Source organism: Leuresthes tenuis, unplaced genomic scaffold, assembly GCF_036924035.1.
Source record: "Leuresthes tenuis unplaced genomic scaffold, fLeuTen1.0.hap1 SCAF_12, whole genome shotgun sequence".
Lineage (NCBI taxonomy): Eukaryota > Metazoa > Chordata > Actinopteri > Atheriniformes > Atherinopsidae > Leuresthes > Leuresthes tenuis.
This window is the reverse complement of record NW_027325366.1, coordinates 21,080,232-21,099,788: the sequence shown is the minus strand read 5'-3', so window position 1 is coordinate 21,099,788 and position 19,557 is coordinate 21,080,232. Positions and strand designations below refer to the sequence as shown.

Here is a 19,557-nt window from a genome sequence, read left to right as displayed (position 1 = left end):
CGCCTCATGTTGTGATCACAAAGAGACTTATTTTCTGTGGCACTAGCTCCTCAAGTGTACTCAAAATCTGCAGACTACAGCAAGCCATAATGGCACGGCATTTAAGTATAATCCAGGACTTTCAATCTTCATCCCTTCAATCAGTTCAAACTGAAATGTTGGCATGACGTCGCCTCAGACTTCTAATGTTCATATATTACATCCTCATGCAAGTCTAGATCAATTCTTTCACAGATTTGCCAGCTGTTGTTTAGTCACAAAAAGAAAAGCAAGTCCCAGCAACAGTATAACCAATTTCAGGTGTAAAATTATGATGATGAATATTTTCAGTTAAACTATGAGAATAGTACGCTGATCATAAAACAGAAGTCATGCCCGAATGCCCAAATGTGCACAAATACTATTAAAAAATCTGTCCTGTGGGTTTGAGGTGCACCTTTGTGGTGCACCCCATAGACTGTGTTCAAAATGGTTTTCTAGACCCACTTCCAGACTAAGCTTGAGGATATTTATGAAGATTTATGATAACTGGTGCAAATGTCCAAGAATAAAGGACTATTTACCACTAAGTCCTACCTATGGGAAAACATTCTCTTCTATGGCGGCTATCTATGAGCATCATCAAGTGCAGCAGCTTTAAAAGCATCTTGAGAACCTGATTTATATTTAGACCGTTTTGTCCAGTCGAGCTCTACAAGGTTACAACAACAATAGCGTCTTCTAAACCATCAAATTGTATTTTAGACCCAATCCCAACCAGACTGTTCAAGGACTTTTGCCCTTAATCAGTGCCTCCATATTGGATTTGATCAATCTATCTTCGTTGACTGGATATGCACTTCAGACTTTTAAGGTAGCTTTACCTACTCTTGATCCAGGAGTGTTAACTAATTATTTACTTTTATCCAATCTCCCTTTCATGTCTAAAATTTCATGAAAAAAATAGTTGCAGCTCATATGTTTTATTGTTTACACAGGACTAATCTGTTTGAAGAGTTTCAGTCTGGATTCGGAGCGCATCATCACCAGTGATTTCCCCCTTTGGCGTCTGATAGTGGACTTGTGTCTGTGCTTGTCCTGTTGGATCTCAGTGCTGCATTTTATACAATCAACCACAACGTTCTGGTTAGGCTGGTTTAAGTCATATTTACCCCACAGCTTTCAGTTTGCTCATGTAAACGTGGAATCTTCCTTCCGTGCCACAGTAAGTGACGGAGTCCCTTGAGGTTCTATTGAAAACATTGTTTTCAAACAGTTCAATGATTTTCTCACACATCTATTGGCAAACTGCAGATCCTCTGCTTATCGGTGCCGCTCTTTCTTGGATTCTGCTTTTGTGCCAAATCGTGATTACAATCGCCTCCAGACATTAATTGTTTTAAATGCCTTCTTTTAAACCTCAGCACCAGCCCTATTGAAAACAAAGAAAAAGTCAAAATATATTTAGGAATCACGGCATTTTTAAAAAAAATCAGCTTTTTTCATTTTGTTATTATGAAAGTGCAATTTTACAACATTTCTGTAGTTGTTGGGAAAATAACATACATTGCAAGTTTCTCAGTACAGGTTAAGGTTCCCTTTTGCTGGTGTTCACCTCTCAGTCTTGGTTTGTTTCGTCATTTAGGATTAATTAATCAAAGATGGGCATTTTAAGTGTCCATTTAAGCCTAACCCTCTTCACTGGAGTGTTTAAAGCCATTTGTCACAAGAGGTTGCAGGATGTTCAACCCAAAACACAATTAAATATTAACACACACTCACATTTATGTTTCTTGTCTTGACTTGTCATTATTAAGTGGGGGAAAAAAATGGCTTCTGTTGACAAATTAGTTTTTTTTCCAAACCAGTGATTCTTTAGAAATAAAAATCGGTCAACAACAATAAAAGAGCTTTGGCCTATAATTAAAAAAAAAGATAAAGTCTAACTTGAGAACCGGTACAAAGGAGGTAAGGAATAGTTTTGTTATTCACGTTTTGCACCTTGTGAACTTCAGACTTATAAATTTTATTCACACAGAACCAAAGTTAGTTTTAAAATCCCTCCATGGTCACACAAACACATTAAGCTACATATATGCATGTTTTTGAGGGTCAGGGTGCAGGGAAGTACAGACAAGCTCCAAGGTAACAGTAATATTGATTGTATGTCTTGTCCATACAAATGCACAAAATTTCATTTCATTCTATTTTCCTAATGGCTGGTGTTTGTCTATCACAAATGTTGTCTCTCCAGCTAGTTCAGCCGTCTGCACGAAGCTGTGAGAGTCTTTGTTTTTCTGCTCGAATGCCTTCTTAATCTTAATCATCCTGCTTGTCATAATGCAAGCTGCCCCATTCAAGGTGATCATGTGACTGTTACAATGCACTCTCAGTCACGTTGTCATTAAGAACAGTCCGGGAAAAAATATTACACCTCCTAAAAATTTCATGAGAAGTATAAGAAAAAATTCTAGAAGCTATTCTTTTTAAAAAAATTTAAACAGTGGTTTCTTGACAAGTTTCATGTGGGAAATAAGCTGATTCATGATGTAAAAAGGGAATGTCCTTATGTATGTGAAGGACTGAACTCGTTAGAGGCAGTTAGGCCTTATATGATGTTTCCATAAAGGGTTAGATACACATGCATAAACTGTCTCCTGCCTATGAGGAGAAGCATGGCAGCCAGTTTCATAAGTGTGAGACATGTTCAGTTACACCCAGCTAACAGCTGGCTGGCATTTGAACACAGTTGATTCATGAAGAAACCATAGGAGGGTTGACGACTGCTACTTTGACACAAATGTGCTGTGGCAGGCCACAACCTCAGTGAGTTCTACTTCTTATAACAGGAAGAAATTGAGGTTTGGCTGCGGTAAGAAGTGAAAACACTGGACACTAGAGAGGGAGATCTTTGTTCAGTCGTCTCCAAAACCTGGCAGAACAGCTCCCAATACACACCACATGTGGACAAACGTCTGTAGGAAACTGGAGCTGAATATTATCCTTTCCTCCGCTATCGAGCAGTGTTTAAATATATGAAAAATGACTTCTAGAAAAACACCCTGAACCTGTCAACAGCCTAACTAAAACACTAGCAGTGACTAAATTTGCACAAATTACAATGAAATAACAAGGGACACCTCAGCATCAAGGGCCTTTAAGTCTTTTGAGGCTTAATTCCAGGCTGCTTGAAAAGAACCAGTTCAGTTGAAAATCACTCAAATATTGTTTTTTGAATCTGCAAAAAAGATGAGAACCTTGTCAGCTGGTTTTAGCGCGACCTGTAGCCCTACCTGTAAGCTAAATGAGGCCGCAGGGAGGCCATGTAGAATCCACCCTGTGATTACTTTATGACAGAGAGAGTCTTCATGGATGCTGACAGAAAGAATGCATCTGACCAGGTCTGACCTGCAAACAGCATGTCATCCTCTTAACTCACAAAAGACCTGAGATATGAATGGGTTAGCGTGTGTGTGATTCAGTGATTCACCGACAGAGCTGCCTCAAACGTAGCCTAACCTTTGACCAGTGCATGCCACAATGACTGATAACTGGATACTCAAAACAAACACGCTGGAGAGTTTGCTGACATTTTTCATTAAGTCAGTGCATCTTTCTGCAACGATGGCAGGCGGCACAGAGAATATGGGGTCAATTTTGGGCGCCGTCATGCAGTTTAACGAAAATTTTATGGACAGTTATACACTTTCATTGGTAAGCCACAAAGAATTCAAGTAGTCTTTTCTAGATTGAAGCAACGGCTGCAATGATCATATACAATAATAATTAAAAAAATCAAGGGAATGCATGCTATTTTATTTAAAACAATGGGTTCTTTGAAATCAGAGGTTTAGCCTCAATCATAACGCTTATCTGATTTAACACACTAAAAAAAACAGGATCTAGGTAGTGCAAACACTTAAACAGCGAGAAAGTTCCTGTGCATGAAAGGAAAGACTTGGGTGGGCAGGACACAGGACTCCACACACTGACACTCTCAAGGAACACAGAGATATTTTCCACACAGAGTCACATGAAGCTTTGATTTTTGTCTTGCTGCCAAATGCATTTAGAAAAATTATGAATGACATATTTGTTGCTTTAGTTTGCAGTTTTGCGAGAACAAGATGGAGAAGCTCCACTAAAAGCTTCACAATTCCTGCAAAAAAAAACAAACAAAAAAAAGAAGAATTTCTGCTCTTTAGTCATGAAGTGGATTGTACCCTGTTTATTTCCTGGCACATGCTCATTTCTGCGGCGTCAAAGAGACCAAATATAGTTGCGAAAACGGCACATGCTGGTTTAAGCCATAATATCTCTATGAATGAAAATACTTACCCAACATTGGGCAGGCCAACAATTCCTATTTTCAGTGAGGTGCCAAACCTTCCAATCAGCGGTGGTGGATTTGGTACATCTCTCTTCGCCTAATGAACACAATATGAAAATATCTGCAGTCAGACTGAGCACTTGTCATTACATAATGCTCAACGCATGCCCATTCCTGAACGAATCAGTCCCCTGAAACACAAAACACACCTTTTTTGGAGCCATGTCCCCCCACTTAACTTTGAATCAACTTCTACAGCAGATCAGAAACACAGGAAAGTGCATTCATTTGCAGAAAATGGGCAAAGCTAAGCCCTCGAAATGTAACCTGCCAACTGCACCTCAGCTAGCACGCTCTCTGTTTGTGCTGAAAATAGAACATGCAGCCTCTGGATATGTAAGCTGACACTGTGAGCTGGCAAGCTGACCTGCATCTCCAAATTTAGCTGTCGATACTGTAGATGCGGGTTGATGAGCGCCTTTAAAATCAATCTTAGGCAGCCCAGTGTTATAAAAGCAAAGTTAAGCCTTCTCTGCCTTCTTCTCTATTGTCTGCTTTATATGAGCATTTATGCATCAATCTTAACTCTCGTCTAACTGAAGATAGTGCCAACATGTCTTAGCAATACTTGCTTTTCCTTCGTTTTACAGTCATAAATCTTCATTATCAGGTTTTTTTTTCAACAGACCTGTTATGATTTTATGTATTATGAGGCTATTTCCTTGCTTTGGCCTCTGTGGTGAAAATACAGTGAGAATGAGCTGCCAAGCTTAGTGAAGCGGTTGAAAAATATCTCAAGGAAAATAGAAGATAAACTGTAGCACTGTCATTTAAGCAGACAAAATAAAATAAAACAAATAACCTGTTATGGACATACAGACGAGAATAAACTCTACAACCCAGAAATGTCTTTAAGAAAGGAAGACGCACCCAGTAGACACTTCTTGACAATCTACATACTTGTGCCCACATTGTCGTTTTCACTGAGCCCCCTCTGATAGACTGCGATACAAGTGGAGTCGTCAGATATGAATGTGCAGCTTCAGCACCAGAGAAATAAAGCACAACATCTTTTCACACATAGTTTACTCCCAAGCCCCTGTGAGAGAAACAGGTGTAGCCGCACGAGCACACGAAATTACAACAATTAGTTAAACATCCTCAAATAAACTTCCCTTTGCAGACATACAAATTAAAGCATACAGGGGCACAGCCAGAAAACCACTGCCCAATCCAGCAGCCTGTCTGGTTTAACATGCAGAAAATGAGGCTCTAATAATCTGGATTTTGAGGCAAGTGAGGGTGGCTTAGCAGAAAGAATTTAAATGAATAGGTCTGAATTCATCATTTATCTTTTGTTGATGGATGCACCCCCACTTAGACTCATCACAATAGATGCAGAGCGTTTTGTTCGACCAAATAAATCATTCCCATTGTTTAAGGTACATTGATCAATCTAATGGCTTGTAATAGGCTCCTAATTGCCCCAGAGAAGTGCTCACGAATGGAGTCCAGAATTACAGATTCAACTAAGAATTTTCACTTGAACGACAAGGAGAAGATGATGTTCTACCCCCTTGTCCTGGAAAAAAAAAAAAAGAAAAGAAAACGTGCTTTGGAAACAATATTCTGTTGCGCTGCTAATATTTCTTTTTATTTTAAGTTTTAAAAAAAAGAAATAATGAAAGGCCAATGTTTGTCAGTGCATAAAGGGCCGGTGATTGCTCACATTTCTGTGTTAGGACTTGCTCCAGCGTGCACACTGCGCGTCATTGAGACACAATACTGAGCAAATAGTCGTGCACGAGAATATTAACACCTGGATATACAGACATATACAGTGGCTCTGCCTCTCTATTAGCGAGCCCAAACATAAATGATGATGTATTGTTTTTGTTAAATGGAAAATGTACAATTAATTAAATGATGAAGCTATATCTCTTTTCTTTTTTTTCTGTCTTTTTTCTTTTTTTTTTAGAAAGGAATTAGGTTATATTGAACAGAAATTCATTTCAATTTTCCTGACGCTCAAATTAATTTAAAATCTTTAGCAACAATCAACACTGCTTGTGCAGTAAAAAAAAAAAAAAAAAAAAAAAGCCAGTTAATACTGTCAACGGCACTCTGCCAAATTGTCATGATTACAAAAATGATTCAATTTTCCTGGCAGCGCTAAGCTGTTGATGAGACTGATTTTTATTCACTCTTTCAAAGGTGGAGCTTTAAAGCAAGAAAAAAAAAAGAGTATTTGAACAAATTGCGCCTGTGTTTACTGGCAGCATTCACAAGCTATAATAGAGCATTATTCACCCCACCCGTTCCTGAATACTGTAATGCACATCGTTCGGTCAAGCCTTTCTCATGAAAATTGCTTTAACTTTTAAAAAGGGACGATGAATCACATCAGAGCGGGTCAATTTTACATTCTGCCATTATCTCTGAGCGTTTTAACAAGCTATGGAATATGCGGGCTTATTGGATCGTGATGGGCTACTCAAAGTGTGTGTGGAGGGGGGGGGGGGGGGGGGATACAAATTGAGAATCTGGATACAAGGAGAATTGGTGAATACAGCATCCCCATCATTGTCCACAATTTAATTGAATGTGATTAAGCTGTTGTTAACGTTAATTCCCGGCTACCAGCAGGCATCGTGCCTCGGGGATGACTGGCGGCCTCAGCAGCAGGTACCACTTACGCTGAAACTTTTCTCCACCTTTAAAAATTCCTCTCTTTTCAAGAATAACTCCAAACCTGCGCCGATAAGGCGACGCTGTCAATTTGAATTAACCCCTCACCTGCATTCCGCCAACATGTAAGCAGAGGGCAGGCACGGGCGCGCGCGCAAAAAAAGAGAAGAAAAAAGACCAAATTTGACCGCATTTGTGAGTGGATTTATAACGGGAAGAGAACGCAAAGGCCCAGCTGATCCGCTTGGAGTCGTCAGCGGCTTTTTCTTGCAGGTGTTTTTGCTCGGTTAGCTCATAAGTGCGGTCCGACAGGTGAAGCGCGTGCTGTCGGTGCTGGACTCGGTCGCTAAACTTCACCCATCAACGATTCCCCAATTTAAACACAAGGACTTTAAAAACGTTAAACAGAGCGTAGCCGCCAGCACCAGCAGTTCCCCCTCTGTGCGTAAACGGTGCCATGTCTGACACACACTGGCTGCGCGCTGTTTGGATAAAGTCATCTCCAAGTTCCCCCTCAAGCTGACAGTCTGTGCTTAAGTCAACAATTTCTCAATGACGTGATGCTCGTGATCTGAATGTCGAGAATGAGATCAGGAGCCTTGGATTTAGAGCCGCTCCGCCACAATCCGCAAGCGTTTTTGAAATTAGTAGAAAGCTTACCTTGAGCAGATTTTGACGCGTGAACTCGGTTCTGCAACGAAAAGAGACATTACGTCTTCGAATGAGAATACATGAAAAATAACTGTAAGCATAAAAAAAAAAGAAAAAAAAAAGACCAAATCGTGTCTTGTATGACAGTCTGAGCAGAGGCTGCACAACACATGATTGACGGCGGGGTTTTTGGTGTTTCTGTCTGCGGTCGTGTCTCTCATTGGCTGACTTCAAACCCCCAGCCACGAACGCAGCCATTAGATTGGCTGAGCGTCTCCTCCAGCTGTACTTCAAAGAACACGCTCGCTACAACTAGGTAGTGTTGGGAGCTGCGAGCCAAGAGAAAAACCGTGTGACCCGAGTCAACACGGTGGATCTGAGTCAAATTGGAGCCATACAGCATTGATATCGCGAACTCTCTCATCACAGCACAGACCCTGGATATGGCTACGTCTATACTTGGGGTAAGTCCGACACTGTAACTCGCAAAAGTTGTGCGTAAAGTTACTGTTTTTTTTTCTACTCTTTATTTACTTTGCCTTACAAAGTTTGCTGCTTTTGGTAAACATGCATGTTTTTTTTGCCTGAGGTTAAGCTTTAGTACCATGCTGTGTAGGAGAATTTATGCTCAAAATGAACCTTTATAGGTGCTCAAACTTTGCGATGGTTTCGGTATTTTCTACTCGGTGCCCTTACTACTTTAAGGAACCTGTTTGTAACTATCGTTTAGCCTGCGTGTTTTTGTTGCTCACTGCGCAGAAACTTCGCTGAAAATAATTCACCCGCACCGCTTTCCAAAAATGTTTCAGCTAAGTTAATTGCGTTCAAATAAAATGATATCCCTGACTTTGTTGTGGTCGTGTTTTGAGCCTCCGCCGCCTCGGAACAGACTACGATCTCATCTCATCTGTCAGCGCCTGTTTTTAAGTGTAACTTTGTGTGCTTTTCTCAGGAGGAACCACGCTTTGGAACTACACCACTAGCTATGCTGGCTGCAACTTGCAACAAAATCGGTAACACCAGTCCTCTCACAACTTTACCTGACTCCAGCGCTTTCTCAAAAGGCGGATTTCATCCGTGGAAAAGGTCGTCATCCAGCTGCAATTTAGGATCCAGTTTGCCCGGTTTCACAGTAGCAACGAGCCGTGCGTCGACGGGACTAACACCAACCAGTGGCACAGGCAACAGCGCCTTTTGCTTAGCCTCCACCTCCCCAACCTCATCTGCGTTTTCCACCGAGTACAGCGGTCTGTTTTCCAACTCTGCCAGCGTCACAACGCAGGACTCTGGGCAGTCTGCTTTCATCTCCAAAGTCCACACATCAGCAGACACTCTGTACCCACGGGTGGGGATGGCGCACCCATATGAGTCGTGGTATAAGTCAGGGTTCCACTCAACCATCTCTGGTGATGTTGCCAACGGGGCGTCCTCGTGGTGGGATGTCCACACTAATCCCGGGTCGTGGCTCGATGTGCAGAATCCCGCGGGCACCCTCCAAACCTCACTGCACTCCGGCACCCCCCAGGCAATCCACTCCCAGCTGAGCGGCTACAACCCGGACTTCTCCTCACTGACCCACTCGGCGTTCAGCTCCACTGGAATCAGCCCTTCTGCGTCTCATCTACTGTCCACCAGCCAGCACCTGTTAACGCAGGACGGTTTCAAAACAGTCATCCCCACTTACACAGACGCTTCTGCCGCCAATGCCATGATTTCAGGGGGCAGCTCAGGAATAAGTAGCTCCTCGAGGTCGTCCAGGCGGTACTCCGGCAGAGCAACATGTGACTGTCCGAACTGTCAGGAGGCTGAGAGGCTGGGACCCGCCGGGGCCAGCCTGCGGAGAAAGGGACTCCACAGCTGCCACATTCCCGGCTGCGGCAAAGTGTATGGAAAAACGTCTCACCTCAAAGCGCACTTGAGATGGCACACCGGCGAGCGGCCTTTTGTGTGCAACTGGCTTTTCTGCGGCAAAAGGTTCACTCGGTCCGACGAGCTCCAGAGACACCTTCGCACCCACACCGGTGAGAAAAGGTTTGCTTGCCCGGTGTGTAACAAGCGCTTTATGCGGAGTGACCATTTGAGCAAGCACATCAAAACGCACACGGCGGGCGGAGGAGGCAAAAAGGGGAGCGACAGTGACACCGACACCAGTAACCTGGAGACCCCGAGGTCCGAGTCCCCAGAACTTATTTTGGAGGGGGTGAACCCCAGAATCACTGTTAAGGATCCGTCTCCTCACGACGAGCCCTGAGGGCTTCACCCAAAACTGCACAGCAATGAAAAAAAAAACGGGTCCTATTTGACAGACAATTAAGGAGAAAATATTTCCAGAAGCGGTTGCAAAAACTTAAAAAAAAAAAGAATATATATATATATATATCTATTCTCCACAGGCGTAACGAGTATCTCATTCGTAAATTCATCTCAAGAAAACACAGATTGATTTACTGTAGGCTTTCGGGAAATCTTTAGGGTGCAGCTTGAAGGGAAACGGACGTTTGCTGAAGGTGCGCGAGACCTGTTGAACTTTGGTTGGACAATGTGAGCTACACATCTTGTATATTGACGACTAAACTATGTGTTCTTTTCATGTAAAATGTTAGGCAATGATTGTTTTTATTCGTGTTGGTATCCTGGAAATCGCGCAGGGAGTTTACTTTGGACGCACTTTGTGGACTTATGTATGTGCACAGCTTTTTTTTTAAACTTTGGTTTAACCATTTGTTTTCTTTGCTAGAGACAACAAAAAAAAAAAGAAAAAAAGAAAAAAAAAAGATCTATATATAAATGTTTACCTGTATAAAGTCACACGTAACAAGACTTTCATTTTATCGTAATTAAAACATCTAAAAAAAAATGTGAAGAGTTTTAGATTTTTTTTTTTCTTTGTCAATTTCGATCTAAAATGTTTCATTTAAAAAAAAAAAAAAGAACCATTTCAAACAGTGGGTGTTTTTTTTTTCCGCCCCTTAAAATAACCTACAATACCGTGACTTTCACCGTTTCCCCCTATGGAATAAATCAATGTTTAATGCCCCGGAAAAGACATTTCATGCCCAAATGAAAATCTTGTTAAATGGTATTAATTATGACTTGGAGCACAACGCAGCCCCATGTGTCTTGTATTTGCGATGAGGGATTCGTGTCTTATCAAATATCTAATTAATCTCCGAGACATCTTTTGTTCGCTTTCACTTTATCTGGCCGTTTCCACGGGGAGGGGGTGGGGGGGCTCACTGACAAAGGTCCCCGAATATTTATTCTAATTGTCCAAATTAACTGCTTTCATTTGCATAGCAATCGATAGAGCGAGAATAAGGACGCGGTTTCCTTCTTAGAAGCCACATAAATGTTGCAAAAGCAGTTTTTTTGCTTTTTTTTAGGGGTCCTGGAGGAAAATATGGGGAAGGGGCCAAAGAGTCACATGCAAATAGGGGATTTTAAATGCTCTTTGCGCGGCGCAGTCAAATGGTTGCCCGCGTGTTATTTGAATATCAGTGGCCCCCGTATTGAAAGGGTTCAAGGATGCTCTCTGACTTCTTTGTGCTTACCCGGTGCAGCGTCCGACTCCCAAAGAGAGAAGAGAAAAAGAAAAGGGGGGAATAATTACAGCGTGAATCCGGGACTGGGGATACGTCATGGAAAAGCGTCTCATCCAGACAGCCTCTTTCTTTCTTTTTTTTTTTTCTTCTCGTTGAGGAGGAGGATGTTAAATTGACCAGAAGGCAATAGAGGGGAATTATTTTCATTTCCTTTTGTTGCAACAGCGGCTTCAAGGAAACGATAGTAAAACTATGACATTAGGCTTCCAATCTGAATTTAATCAAAATACCAAAGAAAAAAAAATGAAAAAAGAAAAACCAAAGCAACCCTTAAACAAAATAACAACCAAAAAAATAATACAATTTAATATATTTGTCACATTTATAATATTTGTCAGCACATTTTTTTTGGGCCAAAATCAAAACCGTTTCTCGAAATAAAAACTGATAAAAGACGTCGATGTAAAAAAAAAAATGTGTTTGAATATTTATTTATTTGAATTCCACATCATGTATACATAAAATAACAGCAGCGTTATTTCCCACTTAACTTATTTATCTTTTTTTTGTATTAACACTAAAATATGCAACTCTTTTCAGTTCCGTCTAGATTTTTGAGCATCCGCAAAAACCCACAATAGCGCATTATTACAGGGCCAACTGAGGGCTAACGCGCGCCACATCCGCTCAGTCAAGGGACCCAATTTGATGTCTTTAATTACTTAAATAGAGAGAAATACATTTAAAAAGAAAGATCATGTAAAAACTGTGTCGCACACACCGATATTTAGTTGTTTTCGGGTCTTTAAGGATGTATCAGCAGTTAATGGCACCATGTACGCATCTCACTTCTGCATGCTGGTGACCTTATTATGACAAAAAAAAAAAAACATTTTATGATATGCAAAACTTAAAATAAATTCAGAAATGCACAACAAATCGAGAGGTTTACAAAATTTAATCAGAAACTAAAAGTTGTCGCTTATCAGAAATCAAGAGACGTCTATAAGTATTACATCTTACAGCTGCTATCTCCCCCAAAATGACAATAAGAGAAGTAGGAAGAAAAAAAAAATACAGGAGCAGAACCTGTGTGGGCAGCTGAATGAAAATGAGTCCAACATTTTCCCATCAGCGGTTCAGATGAAAATTGCCTCCAATGGTAATTCATTTGGACCTTTTCATACGGTGTGAAACATCAGAGCAGCACCGGGCAGCAGATGTTTTCGCTCCGCTGCCTCCCTCTGCTGGAGGAAAAGGGGAACAACGCCAAAGTTGTGCAATTTCATTTTTTTTAATGAGGATCTTATTTTCTAAGCTTAACTGATTGAGGGATTGAAAATGAAAAAAAAAAGCACAACATTTGTACTTTTCCCTCCGAATTATAACCAAAAAAAGCCATCAGTGCCTTCTTTTCACTCCGTCTGAGCTTCTGTCCTGTCTCTCCCTGCTCTTGCTCCTTCTTCCCCTGCCCTCCCTTTCTTCTCTCCTCTCTCTGCTTCTGCTCCTCCCATCAGCTGTTTTGCCTTTCCTTCCTTCTGTGCTTCTTCTGTTCCTCTCCTTGTCTCCGCTGTGGCGTCTGTCTTTACCTCGGTCCTCCCTGCCTCTGTCGCGGCTCCTGCTTCTGTCCAAGCCTTCCATGGAGCTGCTGGGTATCTGCCTCTCCCTGCTGTCGTGCCTCTTTCTCTCTTGACCTCCCGCCAATGTGATCTTGTTCTCAGGGCTGCGATTCCGACTCCTGCTCCGTCCCCTGTCTGTCCTTCTTTGTCTGTAATCTCGAGCCTCCTCTTTAGGACGCTTCTGTCCAGCGTGAGGGCTCGGTGACCTGCTCATGTGAGAGGAGGCCTTTTTCTGACTCTTGACTCGCCGCTCGCTCTCAGAGCTGTTATCCCGACAGGAAGCTTCTTTTTTGCTCTTCTTTCTCTTTTGGCTCTTGGACTTGCTATGACCGTCTGAATCTGAGCCACTGTCGCTGCTGCTGCTGCTGGCAGAGTCGCTCGAGCTGCTGCTGCTGCTCTCTTGCTTTTTCTTGTGCTTTCTTTTGCTTTTCTTCTTCTGCTTTTTGCTCTTCTTTTTCTTGGCCTTCTGCTTTTCCAGCCGATCGAGTTTTCTGAAAAACAGAGAAACACATTTTCCACCCACATTCTCTGACAAGATGGCAGAATACATTTAGATGAATCAAATCAAAGTTTGCCTCGAGCCTTTCAGATAAATCTGAAATGCTCATAAAAAGGGTGAGCAGATTTAAAAGAAGTAGATATGAATATCAATGTAAGCCCTATTCTAATCAGGTTTAAAGAAATATATTCAATGTAATTAAAACTGCAGTCACTCCACATTTGCAAACTGCACCATGGTTGTACCTGAGGAGTTTCTGCTTTTGTTTGGTCGTCAGTGACTTCAGAAATTCCACCTCAGGGTCGTCCTCCACATCACTGGCTACATATTCCTGTTAAAGTAAGGAGCACGTTGAAATCTGCCCCGCAATCAGAACAGCGACGTGCAGATAAGAGAACGTGTCAACTAAAGATCTTATAAAAACAACCACAGGCCTTTCTGTAAATACACTTTATGTAGTCTAAAGACGGCTGGAGGCTACACTGTTGTGCGTGTGTGTGTGTATTGTCCTATTCACACACAGACGACAGAGTGAGATGGAACAATTACCTGTGATGGATCACAAACAGTAGAATTCCTATCAAGGACACACTTTTTCAGGGCAAATCCACTGTTTCGCATCTCCGCCATTAACTCCGAGGGGTGCATCGACGGACCTGTTGGTGCAAATCACAGCCTCAGAGTCCCATTGATGTTGAGTCCATGCCGTCCACTATCTCCACAGTGAGGCTTTCAGAGGCGGCTTTGTTAACACAATGGCACATCGAATCAACTCATTCCACTTCCGGCTGAGCAAATCATACAATATCATTCTCTGCCAAAGCAGCAGTTAGGCGAAATCAGAATACACAATAATTACATCTTTTTTTTCTCCCGGCACAGGAGGGGGAACCATTACAGCACTCTACCATCAACCCCACTGACTGGACTCTCTGAGGGTAAACATTATTACTTTTCTACTCAACTCACTGATTGCTCAAGTCAGAATCAGCTCAAGGCTGGGAGCTGGAGCCGAAGCCTGAGAGGAGCGATGCAGGGAGCCGCCATGAAGGCAAAAGCCACTCCGCTGCTACCAACAAATTCTGGATCCTTATCCCTACTCCCAACAACCATGTTCAAAAGAAATGTGTCTTCAGGAATCATGTTTCAGCAAATAAAAAACCTTTGCATGTCCACTGAATATCTAATTGATGAAAATGACTTTCTGCAGTCACATATCATATAAGGAAGCCAACATGTGCTTAACTGCAGCGACGCCATTTATAACTGACGTATTACTCGTGTTCAGTAGTCTAATAAATAATATTTGCACATAGACTGGTGGCCGTTTCATTGAGATTCAATGAGTCAACACTTCTAATTGAATCCCACAAAGATCACAGCTTTACGGAAACACAAGGAAACCGAAGGAGCACAAGCACAGTGACGTCTGTTGTATAAAGTTATGACACACGTACCTGCTGCCTCCTCCGAGGCCATGGAGCTGGCGTTGATCCCCGACAGACCGTACAGGGGACACTCTCTGTCCGTGTTCACGTGGCCCCATTTGTGGCATTTGATGCATCTCACGTTGCGCACCTTGAGAAGTAAACAGCCGGCATTTTACTTTTTTTCCCCCCTCAGTGGTGACGTAAGCATAACGATTCAAACGCAAACCATAGAGAAGAAGGAAAAACCAACACGAACGCAGACAAAACAACTAACAATGACAATGCTGACTTAAAAGACTAATTACAGTATATCAACCCTGTGAAATCTGAAAGAAGCACATTCTAAAAGCCATTTTAGCTGCTATAACACGAGTGTTTTTCTGAAAAATATAAAACTAGCCATTTAAACCTTTGTCACTCAGCCCCTGAAGAGATTGTAAAAATGAAATAAAAACATTAGGCTATGATTGGCTCTGCCCTTATGTTTAATTACTTCTTTTTTTTCTTTTAATAAACGAAGCAATGCTCATGTTGCATCACGCTCCAAAGGTAACTGAACGCAAACGTCGCTCCAGTTCTGAAGGCACATGTTGCGCTTAATTCGGCCCGAATGGCTCACAAGCTTGGGTGTAAACATTTCAGAATGGATGCAAGTATCATCACAACAGAGGTGACCCTTTAAAACAAATGTGTGTAATGCAGGGATTACGACCGCACAAGACTCATCTTTTAATGTTTTCTTTGGTGGGATAAAAGTTTCACATTTTACCAAGAAAAAGAAAATGTGTCTTTCATGTGGACTTAGCTGTTACTTTTCCATACTAAACCACCAGGAGCAAAGATCACACACACACACTTTTTCCCCACACGTGCACCTCATGCATCCTTCAGCCCACGTGTACAAGGAGGAAGTAAAGACCGACATGGTATCGAGTTCGCATTTCCGATGTGATTTCCTGCCTCTATAATCTTGTCAGATTTACTGTCAACAATGCACTGAAAAGAGATGAGTGCCTACTCCGTGCGCCCCGTTATCTTTTACCTCTTATTTTGTTATTCAATGTCAGTGCTGTAAAGCGGTGCATTCAATATGCAACAAGAAATGCCACTTCTGCAATACGGTACACATTCCGTCTGATGTTCTGTCAAAATCTCAAGTCTCAGTGTATCCAACAATGTTAATGTTTTTGTTCATTGTGTTGTGCATCTCCTGTGACATTCAGAGTGAAAGGCTGAGTAAATAAAAACACAAATAACTGCTGAAGGAAACCTGTTTTTAACAGCTTATACACGACAACAAAACTAACGCTGTTCCAGTTCATTTACAGTCCCGACTTTTCCTTTTTATGTCCATTACCAAGATTTATTCCGCCTCTATTACTTTCTTCTAATTGTTAACTTTCATTCTGACCACGATTCCAGGACTGAGACAAGCAAATAACATGCATTTTCACATTTCTTTATGTGTGACTCCGGTTCACGTTCCATGAATCTGATCCGTTTGTGCCGTTGTGTCTAATAACAGCAGAGGGAGCGTCTCCTTTCATTAAACATGAGTGTGGAAATTAGGCGCACATGTACAGCTTCACAATGACATTCTGGAACAACCTGACTTCATCAGATTTGACGTATTTTTACGCAGGCCGTAAACGCAAATGTAGTGTAGCTGCTTAAAATAAATACAAAACATAACGCACCTGGATTCCAAACGGCTGATCTCGAATATTCATGTCATCCTTTGCATACCTACGAGATAAAAACAATAAATTAAGCAGTGAACGGATATTCTGATGGACTCAGCCTTAAACCTTTTAAAAAACACTTACTTTTCTCGAGGGGCCCCCTTCTGCCACTCAAATTTGTACTCGTCTTGACCCTCCTGAGAAGCAGAAACATGTCCCTCATCAAAATTACACATACATGCTTTTTTGTTTTCATGTTAAGTCTTGTAAATTCACAAGATCCAGTGCACAAAAACATGGGCCGTGGACCCACAGCACACTGCTTCTTCCTCTGAAGTTACTAACACAGTGACGCTGGTAACAAGGATCCAATCATAAAGTAGATGTGTAACGGTTGGAGTTATCAATAATGCACCGTTTACACTGGCTTTAAAAAGACTGTAATGAGTTCAGAAATGTTTCACTGAAAGGTTTTACAACGTCATTTCTGATATGATTTTCAAGTCCTTATTAAGGTAAGGTGACATTGCCTTTCTGTTGTATTTCTTCACACTTTGCCCTTACAAAAGGATGCAACGTCCATTTCTGGCTGCTTCGTATGATTTTTAATGTAAGGTGCGGGTTTTGAATTTTATCTACCTCTTTTGTCTCCTCTTCGGGTCCGAAGCAAGTTACAAGGAAAGGAGAAAAACAAGTATTTAAATGGTGCAAAACAACCCTCTTAAAAAGACTAAATAAATACATAAAAATCAACCAATCTTCAGAATTAGTGGCTAATATCAAATAGCCGTCAGAAATCCTTTGTGTGAGCGATGATTTACCTTTAGATGCTCCAGGTGGAGCCTCGTACATGAAATTGAGGCCATTTTTAACACGATCATCCCCCATCAACAGCCTGCAGGTGAGAAAAACAACATACTGAGCTAAAACTTTTTAATCAAGATGTACAAAACATTAAATTGGAGGAAGTCTTGCGAACATATCAACTGGATTTCTCAACAGCTGACAATCTCTTCGCTAAACCCGTTTTCCTCAAAGGAAAACTTTTCCATAACATTCAACGCATGTGAACTTAAAAACATATTTGGGTCAAATAAATTTGGTAATGAACAAAGCTTTTTTCTTCTTTTTTAAAGGCAGTTCAAGGCATTTTTACATATATTTTCTATTTCATACAATCACCTGTTGTTGTAGGTTTCCTGCTCTTTCAGATACGCCGACATCAGGTCTTCTTGCTTCTTCTTCTCGAAACCTAGCTTCTGTTCGGCAATCCATACCTAAAAGATAGAAGGACTGGGATAGTTAGAGCACACGTTCTCTCAATTTGGTCTGAGACGCATACAAGTTAAAGGAACTCGACCATTCTTAAGTTACTGTTCCAAGTCATTTGCAGCAGAGCCAACCACTACATGTCTGTGGAAACCCTTAAATCTGTATGTCAGAAGAGACATGGTTGCTTTTGCAACTATTGAACACCTGGTTAGTTACATAATGATCAGGATTCAGAGCATCAATATTTGCTGATGAAAAGTATGAAACTGTGCAACTATATTTTTTATATAAATAGTACGTCATTTTCTTATCATGCGCAGTAAATTAACTTAATTTATCCATCTTCCAATTAGCCGTCATGTTAAAGCATGAGCACAATAATGTATTGTAAGGCAGACTAGATACACACATACACACAAAAGAGGTCATTTCCTAAAGACAACATATTAGGAGCTTACAGTTAGCAAGCATTTAAAAGCAACAAACTTCACAATCACAAAACATCTGTACTCATCCGGTGTACATTTACAATACTGCAAACATACAGTCATGGCTCGTTAAAGGTTGCTCGAGATTATAAACACTCGAATAGAAAAAAATACAACAACATAAGACTGAAAGGTACAATCGACTGTTCACAAGACAGTAAAGGACATTCAACGTGACTGTCGCCACTACAATGGCAGCATCATTAACTTCAACTGCATCGTCCCGAAAATAACCTAATGTTGTTGTTTTTTTATTCTCTTAGAAACATACAATTCAAACAGAATAAGATAAAAATGGGACATTTGACAGCTGACGCTTTCTTGTGTTGTATATGATGTTAGCTGTAACTATTCGGACTCTACGGTATCAAGCTCAAATTAAGCTAAGTCAACGCAAAGCTCTTTAGCTAGGAGGCTAAGCTAACGTCCTACAGCCTAGAGAACGGTCCCCTTTACGGTAAACTAGCCCTTACCTTTTTAATATTTGACTTCGAAGCAGGGTGAAAATCCTTCTTACACATAAAATTAGCGAACGACTTCCCCATGGCTGACGACGGACTATCGTTAGCCGAGTTGGATATGCAGCGTTATTTTAATGCTAACTGAGTAGCGTTGCTTCCTTCACCTGTAAACAAAACTGTCGAGAAGAAGTTAGTTTCGCGTTGATATAACGAAAACGAGCCATACATATGCATAAAACAATCACATGTTTATCTTAATCATTTGATAAATATACCTACTATATGTAGTTAAATTACAACAAAAAAAATTATCAAGCAGAAACACGTAAATGTTGAGATATTAAGTTTTCATAGTTCCTTTGCATGTATTTCAGAGAAAATCAAAGAAAAATTCCCAAAATACATCATTTTGAATTTACTATATTTTGTTTTGTATGTTAGACATGAAGGGAAATTTGCTTTGTAGCCAATTAGCTTTTATAATGTAAGTTGCTAATTCATTCATTTCAGAAAAAAGGAGAAACTATCAGAAAGTTTGCTGTTATTCTTTTAAGCCTATGAATTCAAAGTTAAAATGTAACTGCGTAAAATGCGTGCAATTTTATATCATGACGTTGTAATTGCTGGTGTATTAATAACTTTAATGTATCAGAGTTTGCGCTTCTGTTATGAAATGATCATTTATATTATTTCGTTTGCATGTTAGATATACAATTTCAGAGAACTGTTGTTACAAAATAATAATTCTCTCAATGTATGTGACAATTTCGAAGAGTTTAAGATTGATACCGATTGGTTAATACAATGAAGTGTCTTCTGTAATGATAATTCTCACAGGAATATCAAAATAAAACAAAGGACATACTTCACAATATTGACTAAATCGCATAACCGTACTGGCGTAATCTACCAATAT

General features: G+C 40.8%; 3 protein-coding genes across 3 annotated transcripts in view; 1 reads left to right on the top strand and 2 right to left on the bottom strand.

Annotated features, from left to right (window-relative positions):
- Positions 1-4,642, bottom strand: part of LOC140319915 (obg-like ATPase 1) — a 44,503-nt gene extending 39,861 nt beyond the window's left edge. Inside the window, exons 1-2 of the mRNA XM_072397686.1 lie at positions 4,519-4,642; positions 4,318-4,406 (exon numbers count right to left, since the gene is read on the bottom strand). Coding sequence (XP_072253787.1) covers positions 4,318-4,406; positions 4,519-4,533 — 104 coding nt within the window. The 5' untranslated portion in view covers positions 4,534-4,642. The remainder of the gene's footprint in view (positions 1-4,317; positions 4,407-4,518) is intronic.
- A 3,337-nt stretch (positions 4,643-7,979) lies between these two features.
- Positions 7,980-10,458, top strand: sp9 (sp9 transcription factor). Its single transcript, XM_072397684.1, has 2 exons — positions 7,980-8,112; positions 8,601-10,458. The coding sequence occupies exons 1-2, from the start codon at positions 8,092-8,094 to the stop codon at positions 9,897-9,899; spliced, it is 1,320 nt and encodes a 439-aa protein (XP_072253785.1). The 5' UTR covers positions 7,980-8,091; the 3' UTR covers positions 9,900-10,458.
- A 1,250-nt stretch (positions 10,459-11,708) lies between these two features.
- cir1 (corepressor interacting with RBPJ, CIR1) lies at positions 11,709-18,812 on the bottom strand. Its single transcript, XM_072397053.1, has 9 exons — positions 18,654-18,812; positions 17,603-17,697; positions 17,060-17,315; positions 16,565-16,617; positions 16,436-16,484; positions 14,766-14,886; positions 13,858-13,964; positions 13,554-13,639; positions 11,709-13,300 (listed from the first exon to the last, which is right to left on the bottom strand). The coding sequence occupies exons 1-9, from the start codon at positions 18,723-18,725 to the stop codon at positions 12,592-12,594; spliced, it is 1,548 nt and encodes a 515-aa protein (XP_072253154.1). The 5' UTR covers positions 18,726-18,812; the 3' UTR covers positions 11,709-12,591.
- Between the last annotated feature and the right edge of the window lie 745 nt (positions 18,813-19,557).